At 39.5% G+C, this 14,984-nt stretch overlaps 1 protein-coding gene across 6 annotated transcripts in view; it reads left to right on the top strand.

Annotated features, from left to right (window-relative positions):
- KIAA0753 (KIAA0753 ortholog) overlaps positions 1-14,984 on the top strand; it is a 67,593-nt gene that overhangs the window by 26,811 nt on the left and 25,798 nt on the right. For all 6 annotated transcript variants that reach the window (XR_011646807.1, XR_011646806.1, XM_058283735.2 and 3 more), the window contains 5 exons: positions 5,219-5,451; positions 6,696-6,862; positions 8,499-8,618; positions 11,033-11,122; positions 11,393-11,482. Coding sequence is in view for 4 of the 6 variants with exons in the window: in XM_058283735.2 (XP_058139718.1) it covers positions 5,219-5,451; positions 6,696-6,862; positions 8,499-8,618; positions 11,033-11,122; positions 11,393-11,482 (700 nt within the window). In the remaining 2 variants the exon portion in view is untranslated. The remainder of the gene's footprint in view (positions 1-5,218; positions 5,452-6,695; positions 6,863-8,498; positions 8,619-11,032; positions 11,123-11,392; positions 11,483-14,984) is intronic.

The following is a 14,984-nucleotide window of genomic DNA, read 5'->3' as shown; positions in this document are numbered from 1 at the left end:
AAGACTTTTGCTCACTTTATGCTTCCCTTTTTCTCCCTCTTTCTCTCTCTGTCTTCTTTTTAATTTATTTGATATAAAGATACGTTAAAGTTTCTCATGATACTGGAAACTTTCTTAATTTCTCCCTTTTTCCTATGAATTTTTGCTTTGTATATTTTGAAGTTGTGTTGTTAGGTACCCAAGAGTTCCTGACTGTTAAATATCGATGGATTTTATAAGTATCTCTTTCTGCCTTCTTTAATGTCATTCACTTTGAATTGTTTTGACTGATATTAATATTGATTCATCTATTTTAATTTGTTAACATTTGCCTGCAATAACATTTTCCATCTCTTTATGTTCAGTCTTTCTTTTCAGTTTTGTTTTCAGGGTCTTCCACCATTTAATGTTAGTATTTTTAACCCTGTTGTTGAGCTCTATATTTGCTCTACATACATTTACTGAGATTACTGACAAGTTTGAACTTCTTTCTACCATATTTTATGTTTTTCATTTATCCAGGTTTTTTTCCTTTCTTTCTTATAATTTACTATATTAATCAAATTTTTCTTGTTCCATTTTTACCTCTGTTAATTTGAAAGTTCTCTATCAGTCCCATTTCCAGTTGATTTATTTCTTAATCTGCCACTAATACTTTAGAACCTTAATAATAGCTCAGTGCATCACCTTTAACATCCATGTGATAAAACCTGATTTACTCAAGTACTTTTAGGTATTTTTCACTATAACGGAATATTCTCTCCCCTAAATTGGTAGGCAGGTAGAACTAATATCTTCCTTTTAACCAGAAGTCTGCCTTTGCCACCCCTTACCTTGAGGACAAGGATCATGTCTTATTTGTCTTTATGCTCTCTGTGACTAGCCTAGTGTTAGACACTTAATAAGTGTTTGTTTAAAGACTCTGTCAAGAAGTGTAGCTAAATAAGAAAAGGCCTCTGAGCAATAAGCCCTGGTAACTGGAGTTCTGGCTGCCGAGGGGCTCACTTATGATGCTCTGGAGGAAATGTGGAGACCACTCTAGGCCTGCACTCAGAGATGTTAGGAGACTAGAGGTGCCCATCAACTGACTAGTAAAAAATGAGAACCAGCTTCTGAGAGAAAAGTTAGAAAATCTGGTAGTCTAAAAATTTTTATAGGAACAAATGTAGGAAAGCAGGAAGACAAGTAGAAAAAACTTGGACCAAGGACACCTAGCTTCTAGTTCCAATTCTGGCAATTTGTGACCCTGGACTGATGAATTACTCTTTCTGAAGCCTAATTGTTTTCATCTGTAAAATGGGCATAACAGTTTTTGCCCTATGTAGCTGGCATGGTTGTTTTAAGTAGCAAATTAGATATTTGCCAAGTGCTATAAAAACATAAGGTAATTGTTTTTAGTTTGTAGTAATGACTGCAGCTTTTTAAAAGAAAATGTAAGGTTACGTTAGGCATATTCTAAGAAAAGAAAAACTTTGGGGTCCATTTTAAATGGAGTTTTAAGTTTTTTAAATAATAAATCTATGTGGTCACAAAGATGTGAACTTCACTTGTGTGGCAGGACAGCATAAATGGGGTCTCGTGCTGGGCTAAAAATCTGCCACTTACTCTCCCCATGGCTTGGAGTAAAACACAAACACTTATTTCCTTATCTGAAAAACTGTGATAATCATTTTCTTGCTTGCTTTTATGACTAATAGTGAGGCTCAAATGAGGTGATGAATGTGGATTATGTTATACCTGAACTGTAAAAGTGTTGGGAAATTGTGAGGGAAGATGATCATTATGATGATGATTGTTTTCTTTATTACAGATTGAGGTGTGGTTTTAGCTAGCTACTTGTTAGCAAATTTAATACATTTGTGAAGAAAGATGTAATATCCCCTTTTTTCTTGTTGTTTCTTCTTGTTCTTACGATCTGAATTTCAAAAGGTCAAATTTTTCTATTTTAGAGTAGTATTTTTTTATCAGTCACTCTACCTAATTCTTCCTTTCCTACTTCCTAAGGTCTTCCCCTCTTTTTCCCTTACCACCTCTCCCTGCCAAAAAAGGAAAAATTCATAGAGGGCTATTTGGGTAGAAAATCCTCTCTCTGCCTTCTTGAGCTGGAAAATATGTGTGAGCCTCAATTGAATGGAAGATCAGCTATCTTGTGATTTGCACAATGGTTGGCTGGTGTAGTTCTTCAGCGACTTCTGAAATTTTCTTGTTATGATTGATTGCATTAGTATAACTTCCCTTCCTGCCACCAGCAATGTTCTCAAACTCAGCTACGCATCTTGTACTGGACTTGTGTTTTGATTTATACAAATCATAACTGAAGAGGTGTTAGGACCTGACCTAGAGGTCAGATTCAGGTTGCCTACTTGTAAGTAAACTTGGGAGTTAATAAATAAATTACAGGCTGAGGATTCCTTTTAGCATTCTTTTCTTCTGAGTTATGTTCTCTTGCTGTGTAACTTTGATAGCCATGAAAAGTACCAGACTGAGGAAGAAGTGATGCAGGGGAACCTGACACCTAACATACTGCTGCGAATGGAGTCTGAATGTAGTTTCTTTTTATTATATAATATTTAAAACATACAGAAAGGAATGAAAGTAATAAGCATGCATACATCCACTACCCAGATTTAACAAATTTTAATATTCTTGCCTTATTTGCTTCAGAAAATTTTTTTAGAAATAAAATAGGACAGGTCGATTGGACTCCCTTTTTGTACTTCTCTATTACATTTCCCTCCCTCCCTCAGAAGAGGTTACTGTTATTACTGTAAAATGTACTGATCCTGTTTTTACCCTTTTACTGCCTATGTATCTATCCACAAACAATATAAAGTATTGCTTCATATCTATACATTTTATATATCTTCCAGTACTCACCATTCTGCATTGTGCTTTCCCCCACTTGTGTTTATAAGAGTTGCTCATATTGATACATGGTTCTAATTAACTGCTGTATAGATTTCCCTTTTATGAACATTACCATAGTTTATTTTTTATTTATTACTGGACATTTGGATTGGTTCCATCCTTTTGCTTTTATAAACAGATGAAATGAATATCTGTGCTTATGCCTCGTTGTGCACATGTTGAATGTATATCTAGGAGTGAAATTGCTGGGTTGCAGTACATGAATCTGCAACTTCACTGGAGCAGTCAAGTTGATCTTCTGCTTTGGAGGCAGTTTACACCCTCCTCCCCAGTAGTCTGTGAGAATTCTTGTTTCTCCACATCTTTGCTATACATGATATTGTCACACCTAAGTTTTTTTTCCCACATCTGCTTGATATGAAATTATATCATTTTAATTTGAATTTTTCTGATTACTAGTGAAGTTGATCTTTTCATATTTTTATTGACAATTTAGATTTTCTCTCTGAATTGCCACTTTCTAACCTTTGCCTATCTATTTGGCTATTTATAAATTTGTAGAAATTCTTTATATATTCTGGGTATTAATCCTTTGTTAATTATATGCATTACAGATAATAAAATCCACATTCTGGCTTGGATTAATATGTTAACTTTATGATGTCTTTTTGAAGGAAGTTGTAGTTTAATGTAACTAAATTTAAATGAATCAGTATTGTTCCATATCGTAAAACCTTTTGAGTTTAAGAAAGCCATTTTTGCGCTGCTGTCTTAATAATATTTTCCTGTATTTTCTTCTGAAAGCTTTAAACTTTTCACTTTTAGGTCTTCATTCCATTTAGAATTTAAATTTTGTTCAGTGTGTGTGAAGAACCCAATCATTATTATTGTTTTTTTACCTATGGAGACCAGTAATCTGAGCTCTTTATTGAGCAATCCAGTTTATAATCACTGATGTGTAATGCTGCTTCTATTACATTGATTCTGTTACTTTGGTTTCTGCCTATTCCAGAATCATTACCACATTGCCTTAATTATAGATTTCTAATGAAGAGGTTATATCTGGTACAGTAAGATCTGTCTCCTCCACACTCCATTAATATTAGGTCTTTAATTCATGAACACTATTCTAGCCTTCTTTCATGTCCTTTAAAAATACCTTTTAATTTTCTCTACAAAAGCCTCATATATCTTTTGTTAGATTTTTCTTTTTTTAAAGATTTATTTACTTATTCCCGCCCCCCCCCCCCCCCCCCCCCGTTGTCTGCTCTGTCCATTTGCTGTGTGTTCTTCTGTGTCTGCTTGTATTCTCATTAGGCAGCTCTGAGAACCAATCCTGGGACCTTCTGGAGTGGGAGAGAGGTGATAATTCTCTTGTGCCATCTCAGCTCCCAGGTCTGCTGCGTCTCTTATTCTCTCCTCTGTATCTCTTTTTTTGTTGCATCACCTTGCTGCACTGGCTCTCTGTGTGGGCCAGCACTCCTGTGCAGGGCAGCACTCCTGCATGGGGTAGCACTCTGCGCAGACCAGCACTCTGTGTGGGCCAGCTTGCCACATAGGCCACCTTTCCTTCACCAGGGGGCCCTGGGCATCGACTGCTGGACCTCCTATATGGTAGATGGGAGCCCAATTGCTTGAGCCACATCTGCTTCTTGTTAGATTTATTCGTAGGTACCTATGATTTTTGTTGCTGATCTAAGTGGGATATTTTTTCTCATATATTTTCTAATTATTTTAATGAAGGGTTAACACTGACTTTTTTTTTTTTTTTTTATATCCAGAAACCTTGCTTAGCTTTCTTTTTAGTTCTAGGAGTTTGTCTGCAGATTCTCTTGGATTTTCATTATTGATCATTGTCTCCTCTTCAATAAAGACAGTTTTATTTCCTTTCCCATTGGGGGTTGAATGTCATGTATGAAGTTCACACTTTATTCTGCATCAAATTAGGAGCCATGAAAAGTTTTGAGTAGAGAGTGACATTTAAATATTTATATTTTAGAAAAGCAATTTTGGTAGCCAGGCAAAAATGTGATTGAAGATATATAAGCAACAAGCTAGGAGATGGTATTATTACAGTCACAAAATATTGGAATTGGCAGAAGGGAAAGAAGGGCAATTTGGATCAAAGGGACCAGGTGAGTGTGTAAATGTAAGTGTGGGATTCAGGGAATCAAACATGATACTTTGGTTTCTCCTTGGATAACAACAGTAGTATTTATAAGAGGAGGAGCAAGTTTGGCAGGAAAACAACTAGTTCAGTTTTTAACAGGACTAAAGGTAGATATTTGGAGCATATCTGTCTATAGATAACCATTCTCACTGACTTGACTGAATAGCATTTCCCCCCTGTGCTTCTGAAATACCCATATAGATAAGTATCAACCTGATACAGAGCTTCCAGTGACCCAGAAGTTGGAGAATGAGCTTGATGTACTAGATGTGGACATCATTCCAGAAGAAGCTTTCTCTATTCTAGACCAAAATGTAAACTTCAAAGAAGAGGCATCAGCTCTGGCAAAAATAGGAGCAATGAAAAAGAAACCTGTGCCTGAGAATGTGCCTTTTAGGAAGAAAGATGCTCTGGTACCTGCACGACGGCAGCAAGTATGAAATCTCTCCTTTCTTGTGGCCCATTCGTATTAATTTGATATTCTTCAGGGTCACACAAGCTAGTAAATGGTGGAGTCAGGATTTGAGTTCTCAGACATTTAGATGCCAGAGTTCTTAAGTCCAACTATCTAAGCTCAACTGATTTAGTTTAGCTCCAGGTTGGTTTTCTTTTTCAACAAACAAACGAAAAACACAAAACAACTTTTAGTATTATTACCAGGACAGGGCATTATCCCTTGTCCTGGTTCTTTTCTTTGCTTTTGCTGTAAAAGTATGAGATATGAGGGGATTACAGCTTGGTTCCTGCTAAGGATAAATATTGATAAAAAGTAATCACTCAACATTGAAAGGCATCCTAGAGTAAGTACTTTCTATATGGCTTTGGAAGCCAGCCAGATCATTAGAACTTGGTTTGAAACTACCTAATATTTTAAGCTTCTATTTAAAACTCACGTCAAGCCCTATCAGTGGAGAACTGGCAGAAGGCCACCTCCTAGTCTGAGTACCCCTACTGCTATTTGATGGTGGTATTCAAAGGTTTCTGTAGCAAGCCTATATATTATCAGAAGGCTCATGACAATGTTTACGATATTTAGCCATTACGACCAGTTACTGACAGGTCATGGATTAAGATCAAGTCTTTATTCCTTTCTAAACAGATTCTTTTAGGGTCATTGGGAAATCATGATTGAGCCTTTAGGAATTCAGCTTGGTGCTCTTCTCTAGAGACAGAGTTTCATTCTCTATAGTGTTTTATTTACTTATTTTTATTTGTTTATTTTTGTTTTTTTCTTCTTTTTCTTCTATAGTGTTTTAAAAGACAGTTTTTCTACTTTTATTGTTATCATACTCCCCTACATTAGCCTATTTAATCTTCTAGAAATGCGTGAAGAAATTATCCCCATTTTATAGATGAGAAGCCTATGGATTAAGTATTTTAATGAAGAATAGTGGCTCCTTACCTCTAAATTATACACATTACTTTTTTAAAAAGAATAAACACAAAAATAAATAAATAAATAGAATTCTACATTTCCATGCCCCTCTTCGCCCACGAGGGTGTTTCAGAATTACATAAACCCTTCCTCAAATTTCTGCCCCAGTGCTAGCCACTTAAAGTTTTTGCTGAATGAATGTGTGAATAGAGTAGGGACACTTGGAGCTTCAGTAAGCCAAAGGTTGAAATCAGAATTTCTTTAATATTTGTTTTGCTGTGTAATTCGTACTTATCTTTATAGGGACTTCATAAAACTGACAGATATAGACCAATCCAACCTCACAGCAAAAGCAGACTTCAACAGACAACGGTCTCATCCAGATTAAAAATGAAACAACAGCCTATGAGAGACCATAGGGTTCCCTGGATACCTCCAAACCCTACATCTCCACCAGCATCCCCTAAATGGTATGTAAAAATTCAAGGGACTATTTGGATGTGTCATTTTTGTGTGTGTGATGGAGGGGAAGGTGTCATTTTATTTTTCCTCTGCACCTCAAAAGTGACCTGTGGCTTAGAACAAATAAAGCAGCAGCCTCGTTCCCACTAAGAAGATAAACTTAATTGGGTATGTAATACATGGGGAGTTTTTTTCCCAGAGTTGTTTGGATCCTTTTTCCCATCTAGCTATGGTGGGAGTCCCTCTCATGGGCTGCCATGTGACCCTGTGGATGTGTGTCATCATTTGGACGATCATGGGCTTCCCTTCACTTGCCCATTTCCCAGTAGACTTGAGTTACTTGAGGGCAGGGACTGTGCCTTACTTACATCTCTATGTCCTGAGTCTAGCATGGCACCTGACACTTAGTCGGCATTCATTAAACCTTTGCTGAGAGAATTATCCAAGTCTAGGTAATATGAATTATATAACTATACAAACTTCAGCGGACAATTAGGATAATGCTGACATTACCATTTTGTCACGTTCATAGCACGTGGTGAATGAGAAGCAGCTATTCCGAAAGAAGAGAGAAATATTATCTTCTGGGAGAGCTGGGTTCCACTTAGGTGTAAATAGTCTTTGGAAACTTAGTTAAAGTTGAAGGGGAGCTTATTTACCATGGAGCAGTAGTTTTTGAAAATACAGTGGAAAGAACCAGGAAGTAGGAGAGTTAAAAAAAAAAGGGGGGCAGCAAGAGGTAATGTGGGGAGGAGAGTGAGTGAGAAGCTTGGTGACTTGAGGGCTCTGCCTTTTGGGAGGCTTTCAGAAGACTGCCTGGTAGAATGGATTCACTGGAAGATTCTGAATAATTCTGAGTGAATAGCTAGGATTATCCATCAGCCCTCCTTTTTTCTTTTAGGAGGTACTGGTGATTGAACCCAGGCCCTCATATATGGGAAGCAGGCACTTAACCACTGAGCTATGACTGCTCCCCCATCAGCCCTCATTTTAAAGAAGAAGAAACAGTGCTTAGAGAATTTAATGTCTTACTAATGTAGCAGAACTGGGACTAAAATCAGATCTCATTTCATAATTTGCTTTTTTTGTTTTGTTTTTACACCTTGGTTCTAACATCTTTTTTTTTTTAATGCATTAACTAATACAGAGATGCAATTAGAGTTGGTAAGCCCATAAATAGCATCAATTGGTTGAAGTTAATTATATTTCAAACCAAATATACAATGGAATGTTTTCTAGAATGTATATGTGGGTGGTGGGGGAGTGGTAGTAAGGCCTCTAGGCTTATTGTATGGTATTAGGCCTTATAAAAGTACAGATTTGCTTTGTAATAAGGACTATTTTTAGTGACCCAATTCTACCTATTCTAACAGGGTTTTGTTTAAGTTCACCCATTATTCTGCAATTGACAGTTCTTTCTTTTAAATATGTGATTGCTTTGCTAAAGCAAAAGGAATGTCTCCCCTTTGACACTGAGCCTGCATCCTGGAGGAGTCTCATTCTTCTTCATCATCAGCTTCCAATTTAGGGCCCCGTACTCTAGAGCATTAATTTAATGCTCTTTTCTTCACTGGGCTGGCATCTTTTGAGGAGTCATTAGACATAGGTGTTGATAACAAAGGTATACTTTTCCACTTTTTGCAGTGCTGCTTGGATAAGGGAGAAATCTAGCCCCAAAGATGCCACAAAGGAGCAGTCTCTCCAGCAAGAAGATATTCCAGAGCAAAGTCAACCATTAGGTGCTATGGAGCATGAAGCAGCCAGGTTTGTGCCAGCATTTGGAAGGGCTCCTTTTATATAGAATCTAAAGAGAATCCTATCTTCTCTTTCCTAAGTATGAAGTTGGCTGTTTAAAATGTAGATTACTAAACCTTTCATCAAACTTAAAGCTTATATTGAGCCCTTCTTTTATTACATCTCATTTCATTCATTCAAAAACTATTTGTATATCAAATGTACGTAATTGCTTATTTTGTAATGGTATAGTTGAAAGTGCTACAAAGACTAAAAAAAGCAAATAAATAAAATCGTAGCCCCTACATTTACAGTCAGTAGAGATGATATGTAATTACCTATAATTTAAGGTAGATCATTTGTGTAATCTAAGAATGAAAGGATTAAGTACCAAGAACATTTAGAAAAGGGAGAGGTTACTTGTTGCTCTGGACATCTGGGAAGGCTTGATCGAGGGAGATGGAAGTTAAACTAGGGCTTGAGAGCAGGGTTTAAATATGGGGTGAAGAAGTGAGAATATTCCATGGGAAGAGAACAGTGAGAAGAGGTTGTGAACCTGTGGATTATATACAGAGTAATCAAAAGTAGCTTAATCTGGCTGGAGCATAGGGTAAGTAAAGGGAATAGGTTGGAAGGGTGGATGGGGGGCAAGACATGGTAGACTTTGAAATTTGGACCCCATGCTGAGGACTCCCCCTGCCTATACAGGCTCATGAATTCTGGCACAACAGGATCAGGATGTGCCATACTTGCATGGGATGTATACTTGCATGAGAAGCCCCCTTCCCATGCAGTCTGACAGGTGTGGGTAGGGTAGATCGAAGTATAGACTCAAGGTAGAGAAAACCAGTTAGGAGGCTATTTTTTAAAAATTTGAATTACCTTAAGATAATTCAGGATCTAAATTGGAGCTTTGGGTCATGGAGGGATCATTGGTAGAGGAGGAGAGGAGAGAAGGGGTTTGCGGTCTAGACGGGATAGAGAAGAAAGGAGAGGAAGATACAAACTCTGTTAGAGTCCTTTATGCTTTTATTCCTTCATTTTTCCATCCAGTGGACATTTAGTGAGCACCTATTATAGACCAAGCATTGCCCCCAGTGCTGGGGCAATTTACAGATGAGTAAGATGCATCCTGTCCTTGAGGTACAGCCAATTGGGGACAATAAAATCAGGCAATGCTCTAATAGAGATAGGTATGAGTGGCCAGTTGTATGGAAGAACTAGGGAAGAACTCGCAGGGATGACATTTGGACTGGGTCTTGAAGTGTGTAGGAACAGGTATAGTCAGGGCGTGGCAGCTAGTTGGATGTGAATGATAAAGCAGACAAAAGATTCCAAGAAGCTTTTGACCCCCCACCCAGGCTTCCTTTCATTACCATTAGGGATTTTTAAGCACTGAACAGCTTTCTCAGACTGCGGTTTCCTAGAGGCAGCCCTCTTAGCAGCACTCACAGACCTGCACAGGATCTGAGTCCTGTAAGAGGTTGCCAAAGCAAATGCTCCAAACCAGTGAGAGGGGAGGCTGTCGCCAACCTACTGAAGGTCAGTGCACCTTCCTTTGGGGAATGGTAAGTCCTTACTTAGTGCTTTGGCAGGGATGGGGGCATTGGGCAAGGGGGCTTCCCATGCAAGTATACAGCTGCTGCAGCAACGCTGAGCTGGCCTCAGGTGTACTGGCTGACTGCTACCTCTGATGGTAGTGGCCCTTTGGTATACATGGGAAATCTAGAGTGGTTCTTGACTCACAGCTCCTAAGCAGCCTCTGCAAACTTATCCAGGAACCCTGAAGACCAACCCCCCTTCCTCTCAAAGTCTGGAGTGCTTACCTTTTTCAAAGCGAAGGTGTTTTCAGCTGGGAAACATTTTCCCATGGCTCTTGTATTCTTCCTCTGCCATTGGTGCCATGCATTTGTTTGGCTGAAATTGTTCTTCCAGTTACTGGAAAGCAGAAATGTAAGTGGGCCTTTAAATAATTTGATACTATTCACATACCCTAAACCAAAAGAATCAAAGCCCTTTTCACAAACAATAGAGTTGTTCCTAGTTAACTTTTTTCCTTTTGTTTTATTTGGCTTCATTATGCCTATATGGCTGTCCTGGGAGTCCATTTCTTTGTCTAAGCCTGAAGAAACAGCAAGGGCTTTATTTTACAGTTAAATGAGATATCCCAAGTACAGTGGTGGTTGGTTTTCTCAAGAACATTTGTAGGCAATTTCTTGTTACTCTGCATACTACCCAGGAGCTGCTTTACACATAGAAATCTTTTTACATGGAATATTATGCAGAGAACATTACAGCATCAGAGGGTGGCATTACCTACTGAGTCCTTGATGGGGCCAGGATTGGCGCCGTGGGGGATCCTGAACTCCTGCCCTGTTGTTGCGGTAATGATGCTCTCCAGCTTCGAGGCAGATTGGGTTTGACTCTTTTGTACTGTCTGCTAGGCTCGCTTGGCTTACTGCTGAAACGTCCAAAAGATTGAAGGAACTAGATGAATTAAAAATTGAAGAAATGAACAAAATACAAAAACTGAGGTAAATATCTGCTTCTGAGTAGAGGAAATTAGGAGGCCTATTCTAGATCACCTGCCTGTTTTAATGGGCAATCCAGGTTATTTAGGTCCAGTCATGCCTGTATTTGCTGGCTGCCTGCCTGCCTGTAAGAAGGCTGCCAGGTCACTTAAGAAGCCTCAGGTGGAGCCCAGATAGAGCCCAAGGGAATCCTGACTCTTCTTCCTTTTCTGTAGTTCTGAAACCATACCAGCTTTGAGGCAGCATTGGTGTGACTCTTGTACTGTCTGATAGGCTCAATTGGCTTGATGCTGAAACTTCCAGAAGAACAAAGGAACTGAGTGAACTCAGAACTGAAGAAATGGATAGACTCCAAAAACTGAGGTATGCACTTGCTTCTGAGGAAGAATAGAAGACACGTCTCTTTTAATTGATCTAGATAGTTTTAACCATCGACTTGGACTGTTTTTGGCCCAATCTCACTATGTGAATGGGTGACTGAAAAAATGAATGGATTAATACCTGCATATCGACATGGAGATTATAAGTGTTTTTCCTAGGAAAAGTTTCTTTTGTGTGGAGTTGGAAGGAGGACTGAATAAACATCCACAGTTTTGGGGAGGGTCCATCTGAAAGATCAGAGTCATATCAGTTTATTTGTACAGCCCTCAAAAGTAGTTTTCTCTGGCCAAATGCCAGTCCTTCAGAGGGCAGAAGGCTAGTATGATTTACATGTTCTGCTCATATAATTGAGGATATAGGTAACTGTGCTTCACATGATAGTTTAACACAATCTAAGGTTTTCCAATGAGGCTTCTTCATGCCATTCATTCCTTAAGAATTTTACTTCCTGACTGTAGGCATAAAGAAGTTTGCTGCAAGATTTAGTTGATGCTATTGCTGCTGCTGAAATTGGCTTATTTTCCCAGCTCTGATATAATTCACCCTGAGGTCAGATAAACAGAAGACTTGCTGAAACAGCTGTGCATTCTTTCACCCATTATGATAGATCCAGATTAGAAGGGCTGTGGTTTCTTTCATTAGAGGGCCAAGATATTTTGACTGTCATTAAGAGTTCAAGTCACATAGTCATAGAATCATAGGATCGGAAGGATTTGTTTCCCCATCTGATGCTTCCAGCCCCTGTGTCCTGTCTTCATGAAGTAACTGTCCAGCATCTTCATGCACACTTCCAGTGATGGGATGGTCACTGCCTTTGGAGGCGGCCCATTCCATGGTCATCTTTAGCTATTAGATGGTATGACCTTATTATTGTCCTGAAATTTGATTCCCTGTAGGTGATCTTGTCCTTGGTCCCGTATAGAGAAAGCTTAATTCCCTGAACCCCATTAATCCCTTTATTTTATATTTGAAAATTAAAGTGCATATCTCTATCTCTTTATCAGCCTTAGTGCACATGTACAATCTAAAATAAGAAATGAACACCCACGCACCACCATCCCAAGCCAAGAAATAGATGGTTACCTCTACTTTAGAAGTTCCCTGAGTGTCTCTCCCCAGTTGCCTCCTCCTCCTCACCCCTAGAGGCACCCATCCTGACTCCCATGTTAATCTTTTCATTGCTCTTCATAAATCTACTACCTATGTATGTATCCCTAACAACATAGGGATAAATTTAAGTTTTTCCTTCCCCTCCCCCACCCTGCCATTTTTGCTGTGTCAGTTAGCTGTGTGATATTCTGTGTGTATTTCTCTTTTTGTCTTCTCTTCTCCTCTTTCTCCCCTAGGATTCACCAGGATTTCATCCTGGGAACCTCTGATGTGGAGAGAGGTTCCCTGTCAATTGTGCCACCTCAGTTCCTGGACTGTGCTGCGCTTCATCTTGACTCTCCCCTTTGTCTCTTTTTTGTTGTGTCATCATCTTGCTGTATGACTCAATTGTGTGGGCACTGGTTCACCATGCTGGCACTTGGCTCGCCACGTGGGCATTGGTTTGCTGTGTGGATACTCATGCGGGCACTTGGCTCATCACGCGGCACTTGGCTTGCCATATGGGCACTCGGCTCATTGCGCAGGCACTGGCTCGTGGCATTGGCATTGGCTCACCATGCACGCACTCACATGGGCACTCAGCTTGCTACATGGACACTCATGTGGGCACTCAGCTCACTGTGTGGGCACTCGGCTCACCATGTGGGCACTTAGCTCGCCACGCAGGCACCCACATGGGCACTCAGCTTGCCACGCGGGCACTTGGCTCACCCTCTGGGCACTCGGCTCACCATGTGGGCACTCGGCTTGCCACATGGGCACTCGGCTTGCCACATGGGCACTGGCTGACTGTGCAGGCATGCTTTCTCTTCTTTTTCACCAGGAGACCCCAAGGATCAAACCCAGGTCCTCCCATATGGTAGACCGGGAGGCCTTATCACTTCAGCCACATCCATTTCCCATTGGATGAGTTTAATTTTGAAAACTGAGAAACAGGCACAAACCTAGCTGAAGAGGAAAGAGCAGCATGGCTGGTGCTAAATGAAGTTTCCCAGGGGAAAAATGCTGAGCAGAGAAAATAAGACAGAACAAAGTCTATATTCTGACTTGAGCTTCCCTGAAAGTGTTTAGGAGCCCTTTCCTAGAAAGTCAGTGGACAAGGTCATGACTGAATCCTTGGAAACCTAGGGCTTACCACATTTGGGGCATAGGTGAACCAGGAACACGACTTCTGGAAGAAACCTGGTCAGGAAAAGTGTGCCCTCCTGTAATGTACTCCTTGTAAGCTCTCTGGCTAGCTTTTGAGGGTAGTATCCTCAGCAGACAGCAGGTCATAGAGGTGGGAGCAGGAACTTCATTGCTATAAGGGAAAGACAGGCTACAAATCTAGGCCATGCTCACTTGTATGCTAAGGATCTCCAGTTTCCAGTATCTCATGCTATCATCTTTCTTAGTTTACTCACTTGTTTTGAGGGAGAGCATCCTAACATAGCTTCTTGAAAAGGATGAATGGGAAGTATATCTTTTGAGACCTTGTTAAGTCTAAAAGTGTCTTTATTCTACCCTATTTGCTGACAGTTTCACTTGATATAGAATACTTAATTGAAGATTATATTTGTAAATTTTTAAAATTTAACTTTTTATTGTGAGATAATTGTAGCTTCACATGCAGTTGAGAGAAATAATATAGAGAGATCCCATATACACTTTACTCAGATTCCCACAATCGTAACCTCTTACCCAACTCTAGTGCACTGTTACAGCCAGGGTACTGACGTTGATATGGTCAAGATACAGTGCATTTCCCTCGTAAGGATCTTTCCTGTTGCTCTTTTAGAGCCACACCTATTCCCTCCCACACCCATTTCCTCCTTCACCCCTGGCAACCACTAATCTGTTCTCCGTATGTATAATTTTGTCACATCAAGAATGTTATACAAGTGGACTCATAACAGCATGTGTAACCTTTTGGAATTGGCCTTTTTTCACATAATTCTCTGGAATTATGTTATGTTTCATGCATCAATAGTGCATTTCTTTTTATTGCTGAGTAGCAGTCCATAGTATGGATGGACCACAGTTTATTTAACTGTTTACCCATTGAAGGACATCTGGATTGTTCTCAGTTTTTGGCTATTATGAATAGAGTTGTTATAAGCATTCATGCACAGATTTTTGTGTGAACATAAGTCTTCATTTCTCTGGGATAAATGCCCAGGAGTGCAATTGCAATGGCTGGATTGTATGAACTGCATGTTTCATTTTTTTAAAATTGCCAAACTGTTTTGCAGAGTAGTTGTACCATTGTGCCATTTTTGCATTCCTACCAGGAGATGTATGAGTGATTCAGTTTCTCTGCATCATGAGCAGCATTTGGTGTTGTCACTATTTTTTATTTTTGCCATTTTGATAGTTATGTAGTGCTACCGCATGG

Source organism: Dasypus novemcinctus, chromosome 21 (genome assembly GCF_030445035.2).
Source record: "Dasypus novemcinctus isolate mDasNov1 chromosome 21, mDasNov1.1.hap2, whole genome shotgun sequence".
Lineage (NCBI taxonomy): Eukaryota > Metazoa > Chordata > Mammalia > Cingulata > Dasypodidae > Dasypus > Dasypus novemcinctus.
This window is presented reverse-complemented; position numbering and strand designations above follow the sequence as displayed.